At 60.2% G+C, this 27,158-nt stretch overlaps 1 protein-coding gene across 5 annotated transcripts in view; it reads right to left on the bottom strand.

Moving 5' to 3' along the window:
- The window catches only part of CROCC (ciliary rootlet coiled-coil, rootletin), a 46,729-nt gene that overhangs the window by 12,396 nt on the left and 7,175 nt on the right, over positions 1 to 27,158 (bottom strand). For 2 of the 5 annotated variants that reach the window (XM_019499993.2, XM_019499996.2), the window contains exons 2-29: positions 25,709 to 25,850; positions 24,848 to 24,999; positions 15,967 to 16,158; positions 15,164 to 15,247; positions 14,890 to 14,987; positions 14,187 to 14,352; positions 13,518 to 13,624; positions 12,940 to 13,167; positions 12,280 to 12,376; positions 12,020 to 12,124; positions 10,944 to 11,162; positions 10,074 to 10,273; positions 9,711 to 9,893; positions 8,779 to 8,923; positions 8,030 to 8,176; positions 7,534 to 7,764; positions 7,114 to 7,307; positions 6,074 to 6,201; positions 5,526 to 5,695; positions 4,285 to 4,464; positions 3,893 to 4,027; positions 3,203 to 3,346; positions 2,655 to 2,893; positions 2,413 to 2,572; positions 2,015 to 2,182; positions 1,248 to 1,632; positions 727 to 953; positions 463 to 583 (exon numbers count right to left, since the gene is read on the bottom strand). In XM_019499993.2, coding sequence (XP_019355538.2) covers positions 463 to 583; positions 727 to 953; positions 1,248 to 1,632; positions 2,015 to 2,182; positions 2,413 to 2,572; positions 2,655 to 2,893; positions 3,203 to 3,346; positions 3,893 to 4,027; positions 4,285 to 4,464; positions 5,526 to 5,695; positions 6,074 to 6,201; positions 7,114 to 7,307; positions 7,534 to 7,764; positions 8,030 to 8,176; positions 8,779 to 8,923; positions 9,711 to 9,893; positions 10,074 to 10,273; positions 10,944 to 11,162; positions 12,020 to 12,124; positions 12,280 to 12,376; positions 12,940 to 13,167; positions 13,518 to 13,624; positions 14,187 to 14,352; positions 14,890 to 14,987; positions 15,164 to 15,247; positions 15,967 to 16,158; positions 24,848 to 24,999; positions 25,709 to 25,850 — 4,747 coding nt within the window. Of the gene's footprint in view, positions 1 to 462; positions 584 to 726; positions 954 to 1,247; positions 1,633 to 2,014; positions 2,183 to 2,412; positions 2,573 to 2,654; positions 2,894 to 3,202; positions 3,347 to 3,892; positions 4,028 to 4,284; positions 4,465 to 5,525; positions 5,696 to 6,073; positions 6,202 to 7,113; positions 7,308 to 7,533; positions 7,765 to 8,029; positions 8,177 to 8,778; positions 8,924 to 9,710; positions 9,894 to 10,073; positions 10,274 to 10,943; positions 11,163 to 12,019; positions 12,125 to 12,279; positions 12,377 to 12,939; positions 13,168 to 13,517; positions 13,625 to 14,186; positions 14,353 to 14,889; positions 14,988 to 15,163; positions 15,248 to 15,966; positions 16,159 to 17,623; positions 19,789 to 24,847; positions 25,000 to 25,708; positions 25,851 to 27,158 lie in introns of those variants that run through there. The other 3 variants (XM_019499994.2, XM_019499995.2, XM_059716922.1) reach the window with 3 other exon arrangements.

Below are 27,158 nucleotides of genomic sequence, written 5' to 3'. Positions count from 1 at the left end.
CTGCCACTCACATGTGTTGCACCCAGAAATGCTGCTTGGGGGCATCCCTCCATGCCAAATCTCAAGCATGGCAGAGGAGGGTCTCTGTGACTATGGGGGAGCGCCGGTAGCCAGAGGGGGTAAGTGAGGTATGATTGGGAGACTCCATCCCCAGGTACCCAGGGATGTGGTATAGACATGCTGGGGTGAGACTCTAAAGGAGGCCCATGTCCCTAGGAGGAGGCAGTGTGGTTAGGGGCACTGGGATTTCTCCCTAGCACTGGGCCGAATCAATTCATCTCTCTGCACCTCAGTGGCTTTGTCTTTAAAATGGGGATAATCGCACTGAACAAGGGCAAGGCTGGGAGCAAGGTGTGCTGAGAAGTCCTTTGAAATGGGTCAGGGTGGCTGCACACAGGTGGGACCACCACATACAGCCATGCACCCGTGCCTACAACACACCTAGCCCAGCCGCGTCCTCACCTTCCTCACTCTCAGCCACCAGCTTCTGCAGATGCTGCACTCGCGCGCTGGCGCTGTCCCGGTCCGACTCCATCTCCGCCAGCTGCCGGGTCAGGCTGCTCAGGCGGGCCCGCAGGTCGTCCTGGATCAGAGAACGGCACCATCAGCCAGCAAAAGCCACACAGCCGCTTGCAGGGGGTGGACAAAGCACTGTGGCTCAAGCAGAACTGCCCACCCCGGGCACCCCCAGCCCTTCTCCCCACCCTCAGTCCCCCGTGCCGGTACCCGCTCTCGCTGTGTCTCCCGCAGCTCCTGCAGGAAGTCCCGGAGGGCCGCCCGCACCACGTCGGGGTCGATATCCGCCACCAGCTGCTCGCTGCGGCTGGGGGAGAAGGGGCGCTCCGGGGAGAGGGGGCGGGAGCCAGGGCTGCCCGCCTGCGGCATGGGGCTGGCGTGTCCATCCGTGGGGCTGGAAGCAGCATCGCCTGGAGGGACGGACACCAAAGGCCCTGCTGAGAGGTGAGGGGCCGGGGCTGAAAACAGCACTCGGTGTGCCTTAGCGCTTCGCCAAACGTTGGCTCTAAGGGCTCCTTCTCCTGGGGTCCCTCCTTGCTACGTGTGACCCCCAGGGACTGACCCCACCTCTCGACCCTGCGAGACCAGCTTGCCACATCCCGGCTGGAAAGAGCAATGGGGACAGGTGAGGGACAGGACTTGGCTGACCACACAGGGCTAAGCAGCCAAGAGTCTGGGCTCCACCTGCCAATGCCGTTTGCACCCGGGGAGGGCAGACCCGGGGCAGTTACCTCTGGGGGGAGAGAAGAGTCTCTTTGGGGAGCTGCTGCGGCCCCGGATGGCGGGGCTGGGGGCTCGGCCCCCACGGCTGACGCCCATGGTGCGCCGCAGGGCCGAGTGCAGGCTGCCCAGCTTGAACTCCACGTCCCGTTTCAGCCCCTCCACGCGCACCAGCTCGGCCTCCAAGCCGTGGACGCGGCCCTCGGCGGCGCTCAGGCGCAGGCTCAGCTCCGAAGCCTCGGCCTGCGCGTTGTCCAGCTTGATCTCCAGGTTGCGGGCGTTGTCCAGCAGCTTCTTCTCATTGCCGCGGGCCTCCTCCAGGCTGCCCAGCAGGTCCTTCTCCCGCAGGCGGAAATCGCCCTCCACCTCCGACAGCTTGCGCTGCAGGTTGTGGAGCTGGGGAGACCGGGGAGAGGCTGGGTTGAGTCTAGATGGACCCGGGCTGGCTGCCCCCACCTTGCAGTCTCCTCCGTGAAAGCCACGTGCCGTCCCAGCCGTGCCCTCCCTCCAGCGAGACGTGGTCTGCACCGTGATAGAGCTCGACCTGCCAGATGACTTGACCTGATCTCTACACCTGCCCCGGCTCAGCCAGGAGCTCCAGTGGGGAGGGATCCCTGGGCATGGTGCCCCAGGCCTGTCTCGCCCCCAACAAGAGGCCAAGTGGGGTTCGGCATCCGTGACCCTCTTTAGTCTTTGCCCTTCAGGGCTGCATCTGGGCTATTGTACAGCATCACCGTGGCTGGTGACAGAGCAGGGGAAGGGCGCAGAGGACACTCACCTCTTTCTTGGCAGACTCCCTGCTGGCTTCGCTCTCCACGATCTTCTGCTTGAGGCCGAAGGACTCCCGCCGGGTCTCCTCCTCCCTCTGCTCATCCACGGCCACCCGGGCCTGCAGCTCAGCCACCTCCTTGCTCTTCTTGGTGTTCTCGCTGTCCAGCATCTTGATCTGGCAGAAGTGTGGGGGCACTTGTTAGCACCTCTGCAGAAAGATGCAGCAGGCAGGGACCGACCAAGAGCAGAGCAAGCAAACATGGACAATGCCAGCTACCGCCGTGGCTGCAAAGGTGGCTTCTAAGACACCCCAAAGCCCCTTCTGAGCTGCAGATGCCCCCCATGCTTGGTCCCAGCAACCCAGAAGGGCACCACAGCCATTGCCCAGGTCAGTAGTCTGCGCACCTGTCTGCGCAGCTCCTGCAGCTCCCTGCGGGCCTCCAGCCGCGACCGCTCCACCTCCTGCAGGCTGCTCCTCAGGTCGGCGGCCTCCTTGCCCACCGCGGCCCGAGCTTCTTCCAGGATGGACATCTTCTGCTCCTTCTCCTCGTTGGCCCGCTTCAAGCTAGGGGTCGAGATGCAGGAGCCCGTGAGACCCCAGGGGACGGCACCGAGCTGTCCCTCTCGCCGGCGCCGTCCTCACCCACCTGATGCGGTCGCTCTCCGCTCGCTTCACAGCGGCCCGCAGCTCCTGGTTGGAGTGCTGCATTGCCTCCTTCTCCTTGGCCTCGTCGCTCAGGCTGCGCCGCAGGTCCTGGATCTCCTTCCGCTGCAGCTCGTGGCCCTCCAGACTCTCCCGCACCTTGCGGTGAGCCTCGATCAGGTCCCGGCGGATGCCGTCCCGAGCATCCTCCACCATGCGCAGCTGCGTCTTCAGCTCCTCCACCTGACAGCACAGATCATGGCTTCTGGGTGGGGGTCTCCAGTGCACCGGACCCCCCTGTGACAGCCTCCTCGGGCACAGCCCAACAGCAGGCATGGGGCACCATGTGGCCGAGCCACACTCAGCAGCAGACTTGAGGTAAGGTGGGGGGGTCTGGCCTCACGGCATGCTTGGATTTGTAGTGTCATGCAGGTGGGCACCTCTACCTTACAGGATCCCCCCCGTTCAGTTCTAGTTGCACCCTAGGCAACTCCATCACGCCTCTCCTGCACCCAGGCACGGCCCCCCAGCCTCCCCCGGGCCCGTGCTCACCTCCCGGACGCTGCTCTCTCGCTGCCTGCTCAGGTCCTTGGCCTGTTCGTGCAAGCCCTTTACCTCCCGCTCGTGGGCCGCGATGGCTTCCTCGAACCGTGCCCGCAGGTTCTTCAGCTCCGAGGTCAGGCCGTTGATGGTGCTCTGAGGGCCAGGAGGGAACCGGTCCTTAGCAGGCTGGATGAGTTCCCAGCAACCATGCTAAGGACCACTGCTTTTTCACACGCCAGGTTGGCATCAGGCACAGGAACGGGGACGTCCTCAGCGCCCACAAAGCAGCTCTTTGCAAACGCTCCAGATAAAGCAAGATGGGTCACAAGAGCATCGGCCCCAATGGACCTTGAGCCACTGCATACGCGAGCTATTGTCAATGCACCGCACCAGCCAGCACAACAGCCAGGCTTTGTAATGGGAGGGAGCTGCAGCATGTCAAAGCGGGGGGCCAGGATAACAGCAGATACCCGGTGCCACTGGCAGGGGTGTGGGGGTTGCAATTCAAATGGGAGGTGACTTGGTTTCTGGGACAGACTCACTGAAGGGTCAAGGCTGGGCCATGAAACCTGTGCCATCACCTCGCACCTTCTCTCCCAGCCACTGGTGCCGGCAGGAGGCAGGGGAGAGTCTATCATCTCTGCCCATGCCCACCCATCCCTGGTGCCTACACAGGATCCTCCGGCCCACACCACCCACCCTGTCCTGCTCCTGCCGGCTCATGGCATCTCGCTTCTGCCGCTCCATCTCCAGGGTGACGCCGGCGAGGCTCTGCTGAACGCCGGTCAGCTTCTCCGACAGGATGGTCTTCTCCGACTCCTTAAGAGACAGGGCCTAGGAGGGAGGGGAAAGCAGTGTCAGGGCTGTCTCTTCTACCTGGGCCCCGTGCGTTGGAGCTGGTGTGGCTGAGGAGGCCAGGACCAGGCAACGGGCGGCTGGGCAGAGGTAGTGACAACCCTCCCTCCTTCATCCCATAACCGGGTACCCTCCAGGATCTGCCCCTCAGGGCTGGGTCCCACTCTGGGGTGGAATTGGGGGGCACTGAGCATCTCTCGTGCAGGGGGACCCGCTCCCTGCCAGGCGTCCCCCACCTGCTGCTTCTCGTTCTCCGCCAGCAGAAGGCTCTCATCCCGCTCCTGCTGCAGCGCCGCGATCTCCTCGCTCAGCTCCTCCTTCTCTGCCTCGTAGCGGGCCAGCAGCTCGTCCCGCTCCTGGACCAGGCGGTGCAGCGCCTCCTCCTTCTCCGCCTCCAGCTCCAGGCGCTGCGTCTCCTGCAGGGACCAGGCAGCGGGTGCAAGTCAGGGTCCCCCCAACAGACCTCACCCCTTGCAGAGCCTGCCCTGGAGCGCTGCTCTCCACCATGCGGGCCCCATGCCGGCCTGGTCTCAATAGGCTCTGCACCCCCAGGGTTCATGCCCAGGGCCTGGATGGGGACATGAGTGGGTGGTTTCTTGCACCTGTTTCTGATCCTGAGGAAGCCTCATCCCCCTGCTCTATCCCCAGATAGCTCTGCCAATGCCCCTTGCTCCTAGCCTGCAGCACCCCCTGCTATCCCAGCCCTTGGCCATCGCCCTGGCTTCCCATCAGCCCAGCCAGCACTCATAGATTCATAGATGTTAGGGTCGGAAGGGACCTCAATAGATCATCGAGTCCGACCCCCTGCATAAGCAGGAAAGAGTGCTGGGTCTAGATGACCCCAGCTAGATACTCGTCTAACCTCCTCTTGAAGACCCCCAGGGTAGGGGAGAGCACCACCTCCCTTGGGAGCCCGTTCCAGACCTTGGCCACTCGAACTGTGAAGAACTTCTTCCTAATGTCCAGTCTAAATCTGCTCTCTACTAGCTTGTGGCCATTATTTCTTGTAACCCCCGGGGGCGCCTTGGTGAATAAAACCTCACCAATTCCCTTCTGTGCCCCCGTGATGAACTTATAGGCAGCCACAAGGTCGCCTCTCAACCTTCTCTTGCGGAGGCTGAAAAGGTCCAGTTTCTCTAGTCTCTCCTCGTAGAGACTAGAGAAGTGTCATTGCACTAACAGCTCCACTGAGCCACCAAGCGAGCGCCCAGAGCACAGCAGGGCTTGGGGTTTGCAGCCCTGTGCTCTGGCTCTCAGCACTGGCTGCCTTTCCACGCCTGAGTCAATAAGCGACAGCCATCGGCTGTCACAGATTGGTACCCAGCGGGAGACGTGAAAGCTCCCCTGAGACATTCCCACTGCTTCCAGGGAGCTCCAGATCCACAAGCATGTGGGCAACATGGTTTTCCCGGCATGGTGGGAGCCTGGTGCTGATAGAATTGCACTCAGAGGCAGACCAAAGCCCCCAGCCCTGCACCTTCTCCCTCTGGAGACGATCCATGTCCTCCTCGTGAGCCGCCTGCTTGTTCCTCAGCGTGACCTGGGCCTCCTGCTCCGTCTGAGACAGCTTCTGAGCCAAGAGCTCCTTGTCCCGCTCCAGCCGGGTCACGTCTGCCTCCAGCTGCTTCCGGGTGCCGGCCATCTCCACTACAGACAAAGCAACCCAGTCCTGATCGAGGCCCTTCCCAGCTCAGGTACCTTCGGAGCTTCCCCAGGCACTAGGGAACCACGGTCCCCCCAGTGCTGTCCTATATGTTGCACTTCTATGGGGCACTTCACCCACAGAGTGGGGCTCCTTGCCTGGACCTCCCAAGGGCACTGAGAAGGATGCAGTTAGGTCTTTGGGAGCAGCAGGTACTCAGCACCCATGTGAAATCAGGCCCAAGGTCACTCAGCAATGCAGTGGCAGAGGCAGAAGTCCCCCTGTCACCTGTCTCCCACCCGCTGCCTCGTGATTCAACCACCAGCGGCACCTCGGAGAAGGGAAAGGAGGGAAGCGGGGAGAGGCGGCCGTGCCCGGGTTACCCTGCAGCGTCTCCTTGGCCAGGAACAGGGCCTGGTTGTCTGCCTCCAGCTGCTCCTTGCGCGTGGCCAGCTGGGAGAGCTGCTGCTGGATCTCGAACAGCGTGGTCTCCAAGGCATCCTTCTCCGACCTGGGAAACAACCCGCAGAGAGGGAGGGGAGTGCTCCGGCTGGTCCCCCAGCCGCCCTCCTATCAGGCTGCCCTAGGAGCCCTTTACCACCCATCCCTTCCCAGGTGAGAGGGGACAAGCACCCCCGAAACTGTGGAGCGAGCTGCTTTGCTGATGAAACACCCCTGCTACAGCCTCTGACCGCTCAACATGACAGGGCAGCTCACGGCGCGTGGGCCTGGCCCACCCCCTCTGTCCCCGGCAGGGTCAGGGGCTCCCTGCTGCAGGCCATGCAGCTGGTGAGGGATTAATGAGGACTTGCCAGCTCCTCAATCTCAACCAGAGGGAGGGGAGCACGTGTGCACAGTGTCGGGAGCAAGGTGACGCGCACTGACCTGCCTCCGCACCGTGACATCCTCCACGGCTCTCCCAGCCCAGCAGCTCTGCGAGTCCCGGCTTCCCCGCGCCCATTGCAACCGTTTGCAAACACTGCTCCCTAGTAACCGGCTTTCCCGGCCCGCAGTGCCCTCCCCGCCTCGCCGGATGGCCAGACACCCGACTGCTGCAATGCACCCCTGTGCTCCTCAGGCCTGGGGCTCTGCCTTGTAGCTGGGGCAGTTTCCCTGGGATCCCAGCCCTACGGATGCAAGCTGCCGCAGTCCCAAGTGCAGTCTGCAGGCGGTGAACACCCCCAGTTGTGTTTCGGGGCGATACCTGCCTTGCCCCTGGCTGGTCCCTGCCACCCTCCCTGCAGACTAAGGGGGCTGCCGGGGGCTCTGCATGGCTGTGCTGAGGCTAAGGAGAGGGGACAAGCTCCCAGGGAAGAGAGGAGGGATGTGGGCTGGTCCAGCCAAGCCATCATCCTTCTCCAGCTCCACTGATGTTCCAACAAGGCGACACAGTCCCCAGGCAAGGGGGACCCCAAGGCCCTACCTGAGCCCAGCGATCTCCTCGGCCAGCCCCCTGTTCTCCCGCTCCGAGGCCGTCAGCTGCACTGCCAGGCTGGCCTTCTCCTTCATCAGCCCCTCCTTCTCCTTGGCGGCACGCAGCAAGGCTTCGCCGTGCCTATCCTGCTCCCTCCGTGCCTGCGCCAGCTCCTCGCTCGCTGCCGTCTTCTGGCGGGACAGCTGGGGGGAAGAACAGGCATGGCCAGCCTCCGAGGGGCACGGGGAAGGCTCCAACCCGTCCCGACCCACAGCAAGGTGTTGCTCTGTGTCCCCCATTAGAGGATCCATCTCATGCACTTGCTGGCCCCCTGCTCCTGGGCTCTCCCTGGCACCATCAGCAGCCCCCCACATCCCGACTCTTAGCTCTCCCTGACATCCTAGGACAACTGCCCCCCGCTCCCCTTACCTGCCCCAGCTGCTCCTGCAGCTGCCCCCTCTCCCGCTGCAGCACCAGCAGGTCTCGCTCCAGCTTGTCCCGGCTCTGCTCTGCCGCCTGCAGCGAACGGCCCAGCCCCTGCTTCTGCGTGGCCAGGTCCAGCTTCTCCTGCTCCAGCCGCACCAGCTCCTCGCGGAGCGAGATCTTCTCCTGCTCCACCCCCTGCTTCTGCTCCAGCAAGGCCACCTTCTCCTCCTCCAGCTGCCGGGTGGGAAAGAGCATCACGGCTCCCTCCCTAGACACAGACGCTCGCCCCCTCCTTGCTGTGAGCTGCTGGCTGGCTCTTCCTGCAAGGACCTCCTTATTGCACCCACCTCCTCCTGATCCTTTCCCAAGGGGCTTAGGAGAGGAAGGGGCTCCCTGAGAACAGAGATACCCCTGCCCTCCAGGCTGAGGCTACCAGCTCAGCTCACCACCCCAAGGAGGTCTCGGGACCTGGGCTGTTGTGACCCCCACGGCGACCTACCTGTATGAGGATCCTGTTGAGCTCGGTTTTATCTTGGGCCAAGCCCTCATTCAGGGAGCTCATCTTGGATAGCGAGTCGCGCAGAGAAGCCTCCTCCGCCTTCAGCTTGTTGATGGCGAGCTCCAGCTCGGCCCGGCTCACCTCCGCCTGGGTTGGGAGAGAGAACAGCGCCGGGGTTGAAGGGCATGATGCTGGGACCACTCGCTTCAGCTCCACGCAATGGGCCTGGGGTCAGTGTTATGGGGTCCGGAGGAAGAGGAGCAGGGCTGTGTTAGGGATGATGGCAGTTTTACGAAGAAGTTCAATGATGGGTTGGTCTGGGGTGGTTTGGCTGGGGTTGGACTAGATGTGACCAGCCCCACTTCTCTAGGAGATCTATCAGGCTCACCGCACTTCATCGCTCCTGGCTTTGCAGATGGCAAAACCAAATCAGAGAGAAGATCAATAAGCTGCCCACGGTCCCACCGCACGCCCAGGGCAGTATTACTATTTGTAGTGCAGTGGGAGTCCCAACCCTGGACCAGGCCCGTGCTAGGGGCTGTACAAACACCGAACGCATATATCATCCTGGATGCAGCACCCTGAGCTGCAGTCTCTCCTCCGAAGTGCTTACTGTCTACCAACCGCAGAGTACAAGAAGCAACGTTATGAGCCAGCTCAGTCGCCTCTCTTCACCCCCAAATTAACCCTGACTCATCTTAATCTGGACCCCACAAGTCTTCGCAGCCTCTCCGGGGGTGAGCCCGTACCTTGGAAAGAGCCTCCTCCAGCCCCACCTTCTCGTTCTCAGACACCTCCTTCTCCAAGGTGGCCCTGTTCAGGGTTTCCTTAACGAGGATGAGCTCCTTCTTCAGGCTGGATTTCTTCACTTCCAGCTGTTCCAGCTGCTTGTGACTGCGGGGTGGGGGAAAAAAAGGAAACTGCACAAAGCCCCACACGGGATCTAAACTGTTCTGGGGCCAGGGCAGGTATTCAAGCCATCTGGGCTGATGCAGGAGGAGCATCTCAGGGAAGTGTCAAGCCCTGGGATCTAATGGGCTAATATTGGTCTAATCTAATATCACACACACACACACACACACACACACACACACACACACACACACGTAGAGCTAGAAGGTTATAGCACATGCAACGAATCCTAGCTAAAACAAAGAGTGATCGGCCACTTTATGGTGCTCTCATGCCAAAATACCTACTTTAACCCTCTCAGTCTTTCAGAGTCCTGCAGGACAGCCACCCCAGACTAATCCCACAATGATTTATCCCTCCCTCTCCAAACAGGGCTGGTTCAATTCAGTCCAGGACCCAGCAGGAAAAGAGCAGAAAACCGCCCAAAAGAAAGGGCTGCTTTTCTGGAAGGAAAGTATAAAAGTCTCTCAGAGAAACTAGAAATGGGAGAGGGGAACAGCCCCTGAATCAGAACTTCCTAGACTTCAAATGCACCCACCCTCTCAGGACTCGTGGTAGAGGTGATATCTTTTATTAGACCAACTAGATTTTTTGCAAAACAAAATTCTTTCATCTAAATTAAAATTGAAAAAAATTCTTTAATTGGGAAAAAAACCCCAAGAATTTTTTTTTGCAAAAAACTAGTTGGTCTAATAAAAGATACCACCCCTACCACAAGTCGTGATTGCTTTTTCCTCTAGACCAATATAGCTACAACCTGGATACCCACCCTCTCTCCACCTCCTTCTGCGCCCGGTCCTTGTCCTTAGCCACGTCGTCCTTCTCGTCCTCCAGGTTGTCGCGCTGGCGCTGCAGGTCGGCGTTGGCCAGCTGCAGCTTCTCGTTCTCCTGCCGCAGGGACTCGACGTGCTGCTGGAGGGCCTGCAGGCTCCTCTCCAGGGCACTCTTCTCACTGACGCGGATGCACAGACAGGACAAATTGCTGAGCATTTCTCAAAGGAAGAAAATTAACTTCTTCCTCACTGGTGGGCCAAAGAAACCACCCCCTTAGACCAGGATCCAGCCCTCAGCTGCCAGGCAAAGTGCCCTCCCGGCACCTAAGCTGGGAGGGTGCAGACATGCATTGACATACCTGCCCAGGAGGTCAACTGAGGCACGGAAGCGGCCGACATCCTGCTGGGCGTCCTCCCTGGCTCTGGAAGAGCAGTCCACCTCGTCCTTCAGCTGCAAGATCTTCTGCTCCAGCGAGCGCCGCTCGCCGTCGCTCTCACCCAGCTGTCTCCGCAGGGAGCTCACCAGGTCTTGGCTGGCTTCGTACTTGCTCCGAATGTCCTGGCAGAGACCGACGAGTCATAGGGCACTGGGACAGCCAGCCAGGCTCCCCAGCAAGCCACCATCTCCCATGGCATCTCCATCTTGCCCCCTGTCCTAGAAGAGCCCCACCCTACACGGAAGCTGCGTGGGGGTCCCAGCCCCCCATCGACGCTAGCACTCCTGCAGAAAAACCCATGGGACTGCCACACGGTCAAGTTGAAGCTGGATAGAAAGCCGCTATAAAGTTGATATACATTCCCAAGCACTAACTTTGCAGCTGGTTAGCTCTTTTTAAGAGCTGGATGGCCATCTTGGCTTGATAATTACTTTGTGTGCATGGCCAGTCTAAATCTGTTGAGCAATTAACCAGTGAATTGCATGATAATTGCTTTGCATGTGTGGCCAGGCTAAATGTATTGCACGGCTGAGCAGTGAATTGTGTAATATATGTAAGGTATGGCAGAGGCCCAAGTCCCATCGCACCATCCACCCCCACAGACCCCTCTCCCAGCAGAGGAACCCCACAGACCCACACTCCCCTCGTGGACTCCAACGGGCCCCATAGAAATGCCGCCCCAGGAGCCAATACCCCCCGGGCAGCAGCCCTGCCCTGCCACCAAGGCAGAGACGGCTGGGGGCACCTAGAACATGTCTGAGATAAAGTCTTACAGCCCTGGAGGCTCCTCACCTGCACCTGGAGCTGCCTCTTTTGCAGCGCGGAGTGCACGGCCGCCAAGGTGGAGTCGGAGAGGCTCCGGCGTGGGGAGGAGCGCCGGAGCGGGGACGGGGTGCGCAGACTGGACGACAGGCCCCGCAGGCTGAGCCCCGTGGCCTCGCTGTCCGAGGCGTCTGGCGTGCGCTCAGTGCCGGTGAGCTGGATGGCGCTGTCCGTGTCCGAGAGGACAGCCTGTGGTGGCGAGACCCAAGCCAAGTCAAGGCACGGCCCTGCCACGCTGGTCTCCACACACCCATCCTCTGTGATGTGGGAACCCACAGGGTAAGACGGCTGGCTGCCAGGCCAGTGACTGCAACACTCAGATTCACCCACCCTGCAAAGTGCTGCAGACTTGAGGGGCTGCGGGTCAGCGATCCATTATTTATCCATTGATTATACCAAATACTAACAAGAGTTATAACAATACTACAACTGACTGCGTATAGCACCAGGGACCGACCTCGCAGGGCCCCTTCGCTGTGCATCTCCAAACACACACGCCACAGGGTGAAAGGAGCTTCTGGGTGTTGCTTGAGCTCCACAGAAACTCGCCTCCCAGCTCTGCTCTTTTAACCCACTACTTAATTTGCACTGAGCATCAGCTTGCTACGATTCATTTCTCTGGACTCCAGTGCTCCTATCGCAGGCTCTCTGCCTGGCACCGGACACGCACAGGACAAGAAGCTGATCCCTGCCCCCCAGTCACTTATAATCCAACTCCTCACATGGTTAGTTAACATTTCCAAACCCACTGGGGGATTTCTGTACGTTGGGAATACAATGTGAAGCATATCTACATCCACAGAGATGCTCGCATATACATCAAAGTGCTTTGCAAAGGTCTTATCCGTGGCTTACAGAGGGGAAACTGAGGCATAAAGCAGCAAAGCAAGGTGAGGGCTGGCAGCAAGTCTGCGACAGAATCAGGACTATAACTGCAGTCTCCTGGGTCCGTGCTTCTTCCGAATACTGTGCACCCATTGCTCGTTGGGTGATAAAACTACCCAGCGGAGAGACACGTGCTCCCACCAGTCACCCCTGCCCCGCACCTGCGCCAGGTCCCGCAGCGTCTGCTGCAGCAGCTCCGACTCTGTTCGCAAGGCCTCGATCTCCTCGGCCTCCAGCACCGCCTGCTCCTGCGCCCGAGCAGCCTCCTACAGACAGAGACACGGTGTCAGCAGACGGTGAGTCACGAGGCTGCCGTGCAGGGGGCACACGGGTCGTCTCCAGCCCCGGGGGCAGGCAGCCGTCCAGGTGCTGCCTGGCGCAGGTGCTCTCGCTGCCCGCGACCCGCACCGACGTCTCTCACCAGGGTCTCCAGCTTCTGAGTCAGGGCCTCCGCCGCCTTCTCCTTCTCTGCATTTTGGGTTTTCAAGCTCTCCACCATTGCTGACAGCTCTGTGACTCTGCAGACAGCCCAGGGGAGGGAGGAAAAGAGATGGGGACAGGGCATCACAGAGGCAGGACATCAATGGGTCGGGGCCAGTCCAAGCCAGCTACAAGCCACCTGTGCCACCACGCTGCTGGGGACAGGCTGGGCTCAGCATGGCCTGGCCCATAGACCTGCAGACAGGTCCCTGTGCTCGTGGTTTGACAGCTGCCCTGTGATCCCCTGCACCCACAGCACCACGAAGCCAGTCCACGGGCCCCTTCTTGAGCTCTGGCACATGGCACTGAGCTCGCCGGGAGGGTATCTGGTGAGAAACTGTACCGTGCCTTGGGGGAACCCAAAGGAAAGGCTTTGCAGGGAGCCCCTGCTTTGCTGGCATTGGCCTGGCAAGGGTTAAGTGGGCCTAATCCTCCAGGACAGCTGAGATTTGGGGGCTCCAGGGCTGCCCTCTGCCATATATAGCTCATCAGCCCCCACCTGCTTAGCCAAGCTGGCTGGAAGAGCAGGACCCCTGATCCCCGCCCACCATAGTGCCCCCTCCTAGTTCTGGGACCTAGCCCACGATCGGGGGGTCCGTACCTGGCGCTGAGCTCTGCCTTCTCCATGTCGCACTTGACCTGCAGCTGGATCATGTCGCGCACCTTGTCCTTGAGCTGCTCCTCTATCTGGGCCAGCAGCAGGGCCTGCTTCTCCAGGGCCGCGCCGGCGCTGCTCTCCGACAAGCGCAGGTTGCTGCTCAGGTTGAGGCAGGAGGCGTGGATGGTGCGGCTGGCCTTGGACACCTGGCTGCTCAGCTCCGACAGGTCCCTGCCCGGTCACGGAGAGGTGGTGAGGCCTCTCGCCCACCAGACCCCCGTGCCTGGGTCTCCCATACCGCTCTCACTAGGGCAAGGAGGTTTGGGGAGGGGGTCACTGTACCCCCGGGCAGAGCCCATGGACGGCATTAATCAGGCTGAGCTGCCCAGCCTGGGTCCCCACAGGAGCTCTGCTCCCCCTTTTCTGTTCCTCACCCTCAAGCTATTCCCATAGACACCCTTTAAGAGACGCTGTAGGCAACACGGTTCTGGGTAGCACAGTCTTTTGCAATGGATGGGAAGAAAAACAGCCCAGCAGGCCCCAGCACCAAGCAGATCTCCCGCCCCAGCAGCTGCTCGGACCTCTCAGTCATGGTCTTCATCTCGCTGAAGTGCCGCCGGAAGCCCACGACCTTTCTCCAGAGGGTCAGCAGCCGGCTGTGCTCGTTGCTGAAGTAGGTGTTGAACGACTGCGAGGGGAAGAGGAGGGGAAGGAGTGACCCCTGTGCATGCATCTCTGATGGTGCAAAGACCCCTTTCCACCTGGAGAGCTCAGACAGGGAGCAGGGGAACAAGCCACGAGCCCTGCACCCTGTCTGCAGGATGGATCCAGCGAACTCACAACTGCCCACAAGCAGGAGATTATCCAGGGTGCCCTGCAGAGCTCCAGCCCAGGCTGCGCTCTTCATAACCGCGAGGTCCTCACTTATAATCCCAGCAGAAGCCCTGCTCCCCATCCATCCCACCCACTGCAGCTGGCTCTACCCAGCTCCGTGCAGACGGCAGCATGGCATGCAGCGTGAGACGTGCCCTTTGGACAGCAATAACTGGCCCAGAGACAAGGAAGCACAGCGAGCCCTGGGTCCAGGGGAAGCCTCTGTGTGTCACTGCCACCACGCCGGTGACTGCAGCGTGGGAGAGATCCCAAGTCCAGCTCCCAGCACATGCTATGGTGGGTGGCTCTGGGTTACTGGGACCAGCTCAGCGCCCACGTGCTCGGTGCCAAGGCAGAACGCCCTCGCCAGCACTGACCTCCTCCTCTCGGCGCCACTCCACCTCCCGCTGCTCCAGCTCGTCACGGGCTTTGGTCCAGTCGGCCGTCAGCTTCCGGATGTCCTCGCTGAGGGCCTGGTTGGCCGTGTTGGCCTGGTCCAGCTGCTCCCGCAGCATGGCATTGACCTGAGCCAAGCTGGCACTCCTAGAGATGGGCACCCAAGGAGAGAGCCTCAGCACAGAGCCCTGGGCCCAGGAGGACAGGAGACAGCCAAGAAGTGGGAAGGGAATAAGCGCACCTTGCACTTCACAACCCTCTGCACACACCAACCAAGGCTCCCAGCCTTTGGCCCCAGGAGGCTCAGAGGCATCCTTCCACCCACCCCAGCCATGCAGCTGTTTCTGGGGTGCAGCCTGGAAGCCATGCACAACAGCTGAAGATGGGAAGCGCGGCTCAGCATGGGTGGGTCAGTGGGCCTGCACCGATTCCCGGAGACTGTCAGCCACTGAGCCACTCGCCAGTGCTGACTGCAGCCCCTGGGCACTCCTAGGAGGTCTTCCACCCATACGGACCCAAGCCAACTCTGCTTAGCTTGTGACAGGATTGCACCCCTCGGATGGCACAGCGGAGGCCCCGAAGTCCAGCTCCGGTGAGTCCAGCCTGCTGCAGCCTCTCCACCTCGGGCCCCAGGAGTTCAGCCCTGAGGACGGGCCCCACGAGTCCTTCCCCAGCCCCCCGCACCTTTGCTGCTCCTCTTCCAGGCGGATGAGCGCATTCTCCAGGTCGTTGCTGTGCTCCTCCTCCAGGCACAGGCGTGAGTCCGTCATGTCCAGCTGGCTCTGGGCGCGGGGAGAGAAGTGCCGTGGGCCAGTGAGATCAGGGAAGAGGTGCCCGGCTGAGCCTGGATCCGCGCACACATGCCACATGGGATGGTGAACCCACTGCCCCTGCCAACCTGACTTGGGGGAGACCCTTCCAGACCCCAAATGACTATAGAGTCAGACCAGGCACTTGCCGTGAGTCTTTGCTGCTCCAGCTCCGTGGACTTCTCCAGCAGCTGCTGCTCCACCTCCCCGCACTTCTTCTTGTACTGCAGCACCTGCGGGGAGGGATGCAGCTCAGCCCCAGTGCATGCTCCATCCCCAAGCCCCTCTCAGCTTCCCCCTCCGCAGCACGGTACCTGCTCTCCCTTCCACACCCCTTCGCCGCCCCCCAGCCAGCTTCCGCTGCCGCCTGACGTCTCGACCACCTTCGGCTGAACCCCCACAACAGACCCACACATCCCACATGGGTCTCTGCTCCCCGGGGGAGGACCCCAGGGTAGGGACAGGCTGGGGGATTAGCACCTCTACCCCACAGCAGGAAGTCTGTGCCGGTCCCAGAGCAGGGGCCGGTTCTCCTCCACCCCAGAGGCAGCTGCACTCGTGGGTGCTGTCAACATGCAGCCGCTGCCACAGCACCCCACATTGCAAAGCGCCCGAGACACCAAGGCTCAGCCTGCCATCCTCTTCTCCCAGCCGCTCAGATCGGAGCCCAGACGCCCCCTGAGCTGTCCCGCAGAGGCACAAGCTGCATTAAAACCCCCAGAGTCCAAAGGCAGCTCAGAAAGGTCTTTATTTTCCCTGCAGCTCCGCGCTCCTCACCCCACCCAGATGCACCCTCCCCTGCAACCCCAGCTTTCAGAGCACCCAGTCCCAGCTTTATGCCTTCCCTCTGGTGCAGGGGAACTTCCCTTTCCCCACATGCCAAGAGATCATGCACACACGGGGACCCTCAGAGCATGGGGTCTTGCACCCGGATCCGGTGCAGGCGACTCACCTTTGCTTGCAGCTTCTGGACCAGCTGGGCCTGCCGCTGCTGGCCCTCCTGGTAGGCCTGGAGCTTGCGTTTGTAGGCAGCCTGCTCCTCGTCCAGACGGCGCCGCAGCTCCACGTTCTGCTGCGCCAGGCTCTTGTTCTCCAGCGACTCTCGCTCCCGCTCCCCGGTCTCCAGCCGCAGGGCCTGCTCCAGCTGCGCCCCGAGAGATGGGGAGAGGGTGGCTGCAGGTGTCCGCTCCACCCCTTCCCCAATCCCTTGGAGAAGGATGAACCCCCTGCATCACCACCCCCCCAGGGGCCAAGCTGAAGAGCCAGGGGTGGCTCGAGTGCCGTGGTCCACATATCAATGCACTGCCAGGCCAGGGCAGCATGATCACTATGTGCTTGGTGGTAGCGCCCAGATGCTTCAGACACAAACTACAGCCCCGTGGCGCCTGGTGCTGCACAAACACAGAGCGAAGGCACAGCCCTTCCTGGATGAACCGCTCATCGAGCTAAACATCGTGCAGCTCAGGCGGGAACCCAGCTCCGCGCACAGGGGGAACACAGAGGGTCTCGCTGATGCATGTCAGCAAAAACAAGCTGCATTTGGAGACAGACCCTTTTGCTCTGCGGCTGACTCCGTTTCTGAATCTCCTTTAGGACCTGGGTGCGCAACCCATATGCACAGACCCATGCACATCAGCTTTGCTCACCCACATAAATCAATCCGGAGCAGACGGACGAGCTAGCCGCACGCAGCAGGCATGACTAGAGGGCCTTGCTCCGAAGGGGCTGCTTTGCTCAAGCTAGCAGCTACTCCGGGGGAAACCAGACATACTGCCACATGGTGCATCTCAAACCAGTGGAATTTTACCTTGATTCCTTCAGGTGTAATTCCCCATAGGATGGGGCACGGTTACCCAGGGAAGGGATTTGTGTTGCCTGTGTGCTGCTGAAACGGCTATAAATGTGTTGCGCCGGAGCCCCGTTTCAGCAGCTGAAAGTGCAGTCAGTGTCGAGGCACCCCCCCAGCATGAGCCTGGGCTCCTCGCAGGCTGGGGGCTGCAAACGGTGTCTCTGCAGCAGACAAGTCTCAGAGCTGAGCCCCCCAGGCTGCAGTTGTCCCGCTTTGGAGCCGGAGCCCCACTAGCCATGCGCTCACCGCACCTGCTCCAACACCGCCGTGCTGCAGCTGCAATCGCCCCTCTGATGGACCATTCCCCACTAACTCCAGCCTCCCCCATGCAGTGCAAGCGGTGCCCAGCCAGCTGCACAGCAGGCAAAGGTCTGAGATACCAGTGACAACTTATTATCTGTAGATGCTCCTGAAAGAGAGACCCCTGCAGAAGTTGGGGGCCTGTCAAGCTAAGCACTGAATGCACCGTTAGTAGCAGACTATCCCCAGCCTGTATAGTTTATGGTCTAAATAGATAAGATGGGAGGAAAAAAGGAGGCAGGGAGAGGGGAAGTGACCTGCTCAAGGTGACAATGCAAGTCAGTGGCAGAGCTAGGAATGGCACCCACCTTTCCACTGCACTGCACTGCCTCGCTTGGCCTCAGCTTCCATCCACCAGCCCCGGGTCAGCTAATCCACCAGCCCCGGGCACGCAGCATGTTCTGGGAGCGTGCCCAGCACAGCTGGGACAGGCCACCCCAGGCCAGCCTGAGCTGCTTACCATTTGGTTCCTCCTTCTCAGCTCCATCTCCTGCCAACGATGGGTGCCCAACCCCTGACAGCTCCAACTGAGGGCTTGCTCCAGCTTTCGCAGCAAAAGACAGCGCGAGATCAGTGTGTGGCATCACCCCCTTCCACCCCACACAGACCCACACAAGGAGCCCGAGGGGCACAGCTAGCCGGGTGCATGCTCCCCTGGCGTCCGACACCACACTGCAAACCCACCCATGCACACGACACGGCAACGGCACGCCATGCAAGGAATCTGGGCCCACGCGGGATGAGCCCCGAGGCATGATCCGCTGCGAGCTGCCCCCCGCGAGCGGAAGTAACCGTGTGGGGCTGCTATCCACATGCAAATTGGAAGCACCAGGGGCTTCGGCAACCAGTGTTTTGCTTGCACAAAGGGACGAGACGCACAGCTTGCAAGGTGGGCTACCAGAGCTACCTGCACAGCTTGCGAAATGCCACCTCCTTCAGACAGTGCCTGTGAATGGTTTGTGACATTTGGGGTCCCAGCCTGGGGGTGCACTGTCGGGAGACCCCTTCCAGGCACTAGGGAGCAGCACGGAGACTCCCACCAAGACCGAGGAACTGGTATGAATGGAGCATCACATGCTTATGGACTGGACTGTATGACAGCGGCTTGCAGCAGCAGAGAAGTCCCTTCCGGTGTGATGGGCCCAGCGTCTTGGTTGTACAATGCCAGTGAGCAGACGCGTCGTCTAGCATTGCCCGCATTTACACTCAAAGCCAGAGAAAGGATCCAGGCTGAAGCAAGCAAGAGTCCACCTGTCTGTAGGCTCCGGGGAGAAGGCTGCCCAGTTAGGGGATGAGAATACACCAGTCACACCAGTTCCTCCTATTGCACACCCATCCACAGGCTGCCTTGGAGACCCCGGGTAACACGGGAATGGCAAATTTAAGGGCAACTTAAATTCTACAGACTTCATGCTGTTAGCAAACGTTAAAGAGACCTTCCCAACATTTTAATCAAGATCTGGGGCTGTGGACAGCTGAAGCCATTACACCAGTTTAGAGGGAAGAGCCAAGCTGATCCACTGCAGGCGTTGTGTGCGTGCCCTCTGTCCCACCGGACACGGGAGCTAAACCCTGGTGATGTAGCAGCTGCTTCAATTTGGCTTGAACTGCCCTGCCTTGGCCGCTGCTTACTCTGGAATAGGCGCAGACACACAAACCAGTTACCATGGATCAGCTGTGCCCCTACTCTGCTGCAAACCAGCATGGTTTCTATTCCCCCTGGCCATAGCCTTTGTTGCATGGTTGGAAGGAGACTTCATTTCTTTGCTGTATCAGAGTCTTAGTCCCCCGCACTCTCCCGGGGACGCAAGCATGCACAGCCCCCCAGGGAGGAATTCCCACCTCTCCGACATCCAACCTCCAGTGGGAATTCCTCCTAATACAAAGCAATGGGGACAGGATTAGAGCTGGGGAGCAAATGCTTTTCCCCACCCTGAGACCGCTGTGAGATTTCAAAGGCTTTCCGCACTCCGAGTGCAGATCGGGGCCCTTGGGGGGTGCCCACACATTCGTCTCAAAAGAGACAGCGGGACTGTCAGGGCCCCAAGTTCATGTCCCAGCCCCACCTGATGCAGAGCAGAGAACCCCAGGCTGGGTCCCCGACTGCCCAGGTGATGCTCTGACCACTGGGCAACGCAGTCAGACCCAGCAGCCCAGTGAATATTTATTTGATAAAGCAAAAGAGCTCCAGCAGCAGTAAAATAGAGATGGTCCCCAGCCTGGCTGGTCAGAGGGGTCACCTGGAAGAGGCAGTTCAGACTACTGGGCCAAGTCAGGCAGAGCCAGGATTTGAACCAGCGTCTCCTGCACCCGAGGTGCGGACCCGAGATCGCACAGGACCCCTCTGCTACATGGGATTCGTGCCCCAACCCATCACCACCCCTCCAGGTCAGGATACCCACATCGGCATTGGTCACTGGGTCCAGTCCCCGCAGGCGCAAGCTCTCCTCAAGCTGTGGTGGAGGCAGGCGGGGAGACAGAAAATAGACAGCGTGAGCGCAGACAGCCCAGTGCCCCCCAACACCAGCAGAGTCCAGCCCCGCGGCTGCAAGCCGGCAGCTCTCCCGACGCTCCCCACTGCGACTGAGGGGTGCAAAGGGCCGCAGCAATGCCATTGCAGCCGACGCCTGCCCCAGCGCTCTGCCAACACCCTGCCATCCTCGCCCGCACCCCTTCTGCCCCTGCAGCGCTGCCAGGTCCCCTCGATCCTACCTGCAGCCCCCAGCTCCCCTGGGGATATATCCCAGCCCTGCTGCTGCCCCACGCGGCTCTGCCAATGCCCCTCTGACACTGCCCTCCCCAGCCTGCCAAGCCACGAGGCTTTGTCAACTCCCTCAGCACCATGAGAAGTCCCCAGACCAGATGTGTGGGGCTGGCAGCAGGTTTCAAGCCAGATGTGGAGCTATGCCCTGGTAGCAACCAGCTTTGCATCATCCAGGCGCCCCTGCTCCTCGAGCCCGCCGCAGGGAGCACCCAATGCCAAGGAGGTCCGAGTCCTGCTTCCACCTCTCCCTCCCGCAGAGGGAAAGGGCTAGTTCTCTCCCAGGCAGCACAGGCCGGTTGTCCCCAGGAGAAGGGCACAGGTTTCCCTGCAAGGCACCAAGGGCGAGCAGGGAGGTGCCAGACCCTGTCCCCCGTGACCTGGTCTGGAAGGAAGCAAGTCGGCGCAAAGGGGTCAGGGAAACGGAGCAGGTGGGAGTCCCAAATGCTGGTGCAAAGCTGGCTCCTGTCCCCGTGTCCTGACCCCAAGCAGGAGACGAGTCCTCCCTGCGCGACTGGACCAGCCCCTGTGACTGGCCTGTCACCGGCAGGATGACACGAACTGGCCCAGCACCCTTCCTGCCCGCACCGAGCATGCAGACGGCACCCCTGCCCCTATACACATGCGCTCCATCAAGCCCCCACCACAGCACCAGGGCCGAGCCCAGGCTGCAGCTACTTGCCCGCTCCACTCGCCTCCGCACATAGAGCCCGGGCGGTTCTCCGGGGGGCTGGGAGGGCTCGGAGGGAGCCGGCTCCCCTGCCTCCATCCCGCCGGCAGCTCAGCCCTCGCTCAGCCTCCCCCCCGGTCCCCAGCGATGCACAAAGCCCCGGCAGAAGGAGCGTGGGGGACGGCGCCTTTGAGACCCGGGCTAGAAAAGCCGGCTGCCGAGCGAGCAGCAGAGTCTGGGCATTGTTCTCCGGCCTCCCGGAGACGCATTCATATTGTAATTGGCAGCACGGAGCCCGTCATCCACGGCGTGCCCCCGCGCCAGCCTGTCTACGTAGGCCCAGGCCAGGTCTTGTGATCAGCGCAGGCGTGGGGGTGCTCAGGATGGCCTGCTCATGCCCAGGTGATGCTGCTGGGAAGAGAAACCACTTGCTGCATGGCCCTGCGCTGGGTGCAGACAGACCGGCTGACCGCAGGCCCCATCCTCAGCCGGAGGGGTCCTCCCCTGGAAGGGGCAGTGCCTCTCAGACTCACGGCACCAAGCACAGCTTGACTTGGGGGCCCATTTTTGAGGGATGCACACAAACCCCCATGCCCAGATGGGTACGCTGCTTCTGCAGCGGGCGCTGGAAATGTCAATACTTGCAGCTGAACTTCTCAGGGCCCTGGCCAGAGACCCGGGGCTGTGGGATTTTCACTCCCTCAGATGCTGGCTGGCTGTACCAACATGTCCCGACCTCATCAGGTGCTTGCGCCTGCAGGGCACTGGGAGATACCTGGCTATGGAGTTAGAGCAGTGTCCCCGGTGTTTCTGGGGTCTTGTGACCCTTTTAAAAGCTGGCTCCACTGCTGGGTGCCCCTGCAGTTGTGAGCCACCGGGAACAAAAGCCTTTTCTGTCCCTAGAAGCATCCGTGACATCCCCAGCACCCTTCGAGCTTCTGCAGCCGCCCTTCAGCTCCGCTTTTGTCTCCTTTTTTTCCACTCATACTTGCCCAGCCCTTCCTCTCCTGCACCCTCTGCCAGTCTACCATGGCCCCAGACTGCATTAAACACCAAATAACTCTGCTGCTTCCACCCTTAGGAAATGCAAGTGGGTAAATCCACAGTTGCAGCTTCAGGGAGCAGACCACCGACTAGGGGCTATTCCCAGCTCTCTCACCGACTACTCTGGGACCCTTGGCAAGTCGCTTCCCTTCTCAGTGCCTCCGTTTCCCCATCAGTAATATGGGCCCACAACTGCCAGGCCTGTCAAAAACCCCCAACAGGGTAATCTAATCCATTCGTATTCTAGTTTATCCTCCATCTCCCTTTTCCCCAGTCCCCCGCTGTCATCTGACAGCCAGTCCTCTAATAAGCCAGGGACAAACCTGTACATGCTACTGAGCATCCAACAGAGCCATTATTTAACAGGGCAGGAATGAGAGGGAGGAAAGGGCAGGAATCAGAAGGGATTCCCAGGCAAGCTAACGCAGGAGGCAGAGGCACACGGGTTGGGTGAGATGCTGACTCCCAACTAAAGAGAAGTTGCTGGTTTTCTTTCCTGCATTTCTTCTTGACTGCACAGTAAAATGAAAGCCCTCCCGGCTGCACACAGGACTTCTTGCCTTCATCTCAAAGCACCTTACAAAAGGAGAGGCAAAATCATTGCACTTGTTTTGCACCTGGGGAAACTGAGGCAAGGAAAAGGAGACGAGATTCACACAAAGGCACAGAGCGGAGCTGGGACCAGAAGGCAGATCGGATGAATCCCATGTGGTGTCCAACCCCCGTGGATGAAAAAGAGATTTTTTTTGCAATTTCCTAGTTGGTCTAATAAAAAGTATCCTTTTTGAACCAAGAGGTCTAGATTTTTGCAACCCCCGTGGATGCATTTATTTGGGGGGGGGGCGGTATACCACTCACAACCAGATCAGGTCCCTCACTCCTTCCTCAGAAACAGCAGACAAGGCCCCCAAGACAAGTCAACCAGAGCCCCCAGGACTTCGGCTTCACCCCTCTAGGTCTGGCCGGGTCCCCATGGGATTTAGCAGGATTTAACCCCGTACATTTCACTGGTTTTAAACTCCCCCTTGTGTTTATCGTCCCAGCCTGGGGGAGCTGGGACCGAGAGGCAATCCCGCCCCAACCGGGACGATATCTGCTGGTCGCCCCACGCCGGCGATGATGAAGTACTTTGTAAAAGGCTTTCTTTCTCCTAGGCTCGGCCCATGAATGAACGAACAAAGTTTACCGTCTCCCCTAGCGACTGCTGTCTTAGCAACCAGCAATTCCTTCCATTCCTTCCCCGATTGCCATGGACACCAGCCCAGGCCTGAGCCCAAAATGCAGCCGTGAAAGCAGATGAGAAGCTGGGAACAGGCTGGGAGCCCTGCAGACACCCCCCATCCTCCGGGCAGGCTGGCAGGGGGGTGCCAGGGACCAGGTCCCACCAACCCCACAGTTTGGGGCTGGAACGTGAAGACCCCTAGTTATCCTGCACCATTCACAGCAGGGAAGGGCTCCTCTCTCCTGATTTTACATTCGTTTAGTGCTGGTGGCTGAAATCCCCCGGGGATCCATAGGAGCTAAAGGTCAAAGTTTCCCCTGGACTAGCATGGTTAAACCACACCAGTTTCTGTAGCCCCTGGCAGAGGCAGGGGAGCATCGTGGCCACCTGTCTTTGACTCTTCAGCCCAGGTGCTCGTTCACCTGGGTGGGTGGGGGCATGGCCTTGGCATGAGTCTAGCCAGGCTCAAACTCAGGTCTCTGGATCTGTAGCAAAACACCTTAGCACCCCACCGACGCACAGAGTAGGGATGAGAATTGCTCCCAGGACACTGCTCTGGTCCACTCCACTCCGCTCGGGTGAGCGACCCACAGCAGGCAGCGCTGGGCAACGGTGCTGTGATGGGTGCACAAGATGACACGAAATCGAACGCTATCCCCAGTACCTTTCAGAGGAGGACCATGGCGCTGGTATCACCTGCCAGTCCCTGAGTGTGAAACAGCGTCTGACCACTGCTCTCCTGCACTACCAAAGAGGTGCGGTGTTCCCCGCAGAGCCAGGGTTTGATCCCTGTTGTCACCGATGGCTCGAAAGCCCTGGAATGAGTCTTGTGACACTTTGTGCCAGCAGCCTCCCCTGCTGCGCTGCTTGGTGACCTGCCCCGGGACACGCCAAGGACATCACGGGCTGCGGTCCCATGCACCAGCCAGCAGGCCATTCATCGCCCCGTGGGCAGGTCCTGACAAGCCCCGATCGCATTCTTTACAAGGAACAGGCCCAGACAGGCCCGGGATCTTGGATGGACGTCCGTGCATGCAGCTTCATGAAGAGCCAACCAACCTGGGCATTGCACCAGCTCACAGCCAGGACGCGGAGCTGAGCACAACCCCCCCCGGCAGGGGGGACAGACAGACCACTTTGTGGCCATGGGAGTCCATTCATACCTCAACACGTCACTGCAGGGGAGCTGGCACTGTCCACCCAACAGGTATGCTGGATCAGAGAAAGCAGCGCTCGGTGATGTGCCCTTGGGGGCAAAGCAAGATCCAGGACCTGGCTCAGGCCAGGCCACCAACTGGGAAGGGTTGAGCTGAAATGCCCAGGAGGATGCAACATGCCAGACAGACGGATGCCACGTTCCCTGCCCTCTGGCCAACAGAGCCCTCTCCCCAGCTCAGCTGCACTGGGCTCAGAGGAGAAGCTGGCCTGACCTCACCCAAGGACAGGACGGCCACAGCTCTGGACAAGACTGCAGAGTTCGGCCAGTGCTGCCAGAGCCGAGAGCTGGGTTTCATACCACGCAGCTGAGCAGAGCCAAGAGGAAAGGGTCCGAGTGCACCAGCCCAGAAGGAGCTCAAGGCAAGAGGGAATCAGCCAGGACCACCAAACCCTAGAGACCAGACAACAAAGCCACACGGCCCTGAGAGGCAAAGCACGTGCCAACCCTGTCACCAGAGCACGGGCCCCATCACTGCAGCCCAAAAGGCACCAGAGGCTCAGAGGCAGACCCCTTGGGTGATGGGGGAGATACCAGCTGCGGAGTGATGCTTCGGGCTCCTGCAGCCAAGAGAACCCAACTCCAAGGTCTCCTCCACTTTAAGCCGGACCACGCACCCCAGCTGCAGAGCCTCAGGTCTAGCAGAGATGATTTCTCCCTGGGAGGTAACACAGCCCCCAGGACACCATCTCCAGAGCCTCTCCACTCGCAAAGCCAGGGAGCGGGACGCACGCAGGCAGCTCTCCCGCCCCATCTGCACCCCAGACCTACCCGCTCGCTGATGGCATTGTACTTGATGGCCAGCTCATCGCGTTCGGCTCGGCTCTGCGCCAGCAGGTCCTCGACACGCGACAGCTCCTGCTGCAGGATGCGGTTCTCCTCCTGGAGGGACAGCAGCGAGGACATCTCGGCGGGAGAGGCCGCTGCGGGGAGAAGAGCGAGAGGCATGGTAGGGTACCACGGGGCAGCACGCCGGGCCGCATCCAGCTGCACAGGAGCCGCCTGGTTTGCAGGCTGCAGCATCCGACCAAATCTCCTTCTACTTCCAGCACATCCAGCGACACAACTCAGAGGTGGCCACCGGGATCACAGCTTCTCATCCAATGCAGCAGACTGACACAGGGCCACACTCCCCACATCTGCCGCCCGAGACCCAGAGCCTCAGAGCAGAGCCTTTAAATGCACACGGCTCCCGGGACTCAGCACAAGCTCCTCCTGGGGAGAAAGGAGCGGGGCTGGGCTGCGATGAAGGCAAAGGGGACCCTCTGGGGCTGTGATTGCAGAAGTGGGAGGAGAGCTGATTGCCCCAGGTCCATGGGAATCCCCCACGAGTGCCCAACCTCAGGCCGGAGACGGTCCAGCTCTTCCCTGGTCTGAAGGGCACCAGGGTGAGAACAGCTGCGTAGGCCAGGGCGGAAGAGGGCACTCGGGCTGGCAATGTCCAGCTCCGAACAGGAAGGGGTGGGATGGAGAGGTTGGATCCCAGCATGCAGCGCAGTCGGCCAGACAGAGCGCCACTGCCCGCCGGGGTCTCGCCTCAGCCAGGGGCTGCTCCGTATGCAGGTGGCCACTGCTATCCTGCCTGAGGCCCCAGCCCAGTTACCAGCTGAGCCAGGACCACCAAGGCCCTACCTTGGTCCCGCGGCTCCGACAGGTTCTCGGTGACGATCTCCCGGATGCGGGCAGGCAGGCGGGTGGGTGGCGCGTCCTTGGAGGTGCCCCGGACGGCGAGGCTTTTCCCTTCCCCAGAGGTCAGCACGCTGCTCTCCAGCTTCTGCATGATGGGAACACAGCAGGCTGAGCCCCATGTCTAGCTCGGAGGCTGCAACCTGGCCCCTTGTTTCTCTGCAGCCTCCCCTGGCCCTTCACCCTCCTCGAGCACTACCTTGCAAGACTGAGCAGCCAAGGGACCCGTCTTCCCTCCCGGCCAGAAGCCAGATGTGCTGTTGTGACAGCGATGGAAAGGTCTGTCCAGCCCCCCTCAACCAGCTGGGACCTAAGAAGCTAGCAGTGGAGGCTGCCATGCTTAGCACTGACCCTAGCTGAGCAGGACCCAGGGCCAAGAGGGAACCCATGGACAATACGGGGCCTGTGAATTAGCCCCCAGCCTTGCACCCTGAAAGTGCAAAGGGGAAAGTCTCGAGCTCAGGCCTGCGGAGGCACGCCGAGATGCTGTACCCACCTTATTGCCTCACCTATTGCAGCTGAAGCCAACCCCAGGCAATAAAACGGCCTCGGCATAGACCCAACCCGCCGGCCCCGGGATGAAATGCTTCATTACACCCCCAGCCACCCACTCCCCCTCCGGATTGGTTAGTAACCAACAAGGGGCCTGGAGCTGAACACAAACTCTGCAGGGTTTCCTCTGAGGTCTGTGCCACCCAGGCCAACTAACCCACAGCTGGCTGCAGAGCAATGCAAACACCCTTCATGGAGGATCCTGCCCTCTCTCCTGCCCGGGCAACGAATGCAAGCAGCCCACTACCCTTTTGCTACCTGGATGCTGAGTGGCTTTGGGAAAAAGTCTCTGCATTTCCCGGGCCACCCGAGGTAACTCCCAACAAGACAGGAATAGACCAGGTCTAAGTGAGAAAAACCTAGTGATTCTCAACCGGGGACCCTTTAAAGGGTGCAGATCCACATTAGCGCTGGTCGGCATTCAAATAAATGGGATGAATCCAGCGATTTCAAATAGCAATCTGCCCTTTGGGAGACACTCTGCCCTGCTGGGGTCTTGCTGAGGCCTTTGTAACACAAGCCCTGCTCCAGTCTTTTTCCATAGTCAAAAAATGAAAGTGAATAGGAAGAGCTGGCAGGTCCTGAGAGGCACCTTGGGTCTAAAAAAGTTGAGGACCACTGATTTAAAAGGATAAAAATAGTACCCTAAGACAAACCAATCCAATCAAGTGCCAGCTGGGCACCCATTTTAGCCTACGGAGGGTTTTAAAGGTGACCTGTAAACGGGGAGAGAGCAGCCGGGCTTGTGCTTTTCTTTTTTTTTAACACCAATATAACTCAAATGCCAGGCACAAACTCGGGCAAAACCCCATCGGGGAGCAGTCAGATGTACCCCGTTGATAAA

Source organism: Alligator mississippiensis, chromosome 13 (assembly GCF_030867095.1).
Source record: "Alligator mississippiensis isolate rAllMis1 chromosome 13, rAllMis1, whole genome shotgun sequence".
Taxonomy (NCBI): Eukaryota; Metazoa; Chordata; order Crocodylia; family Alligatoridae; genus Alligator; species Alligator mississippiensis.
The sequence above is the reverse complement of the archived record's forward strand: the minus strand, read 5'-3'. Positions and strand labels throughout refer to the sequence as shown.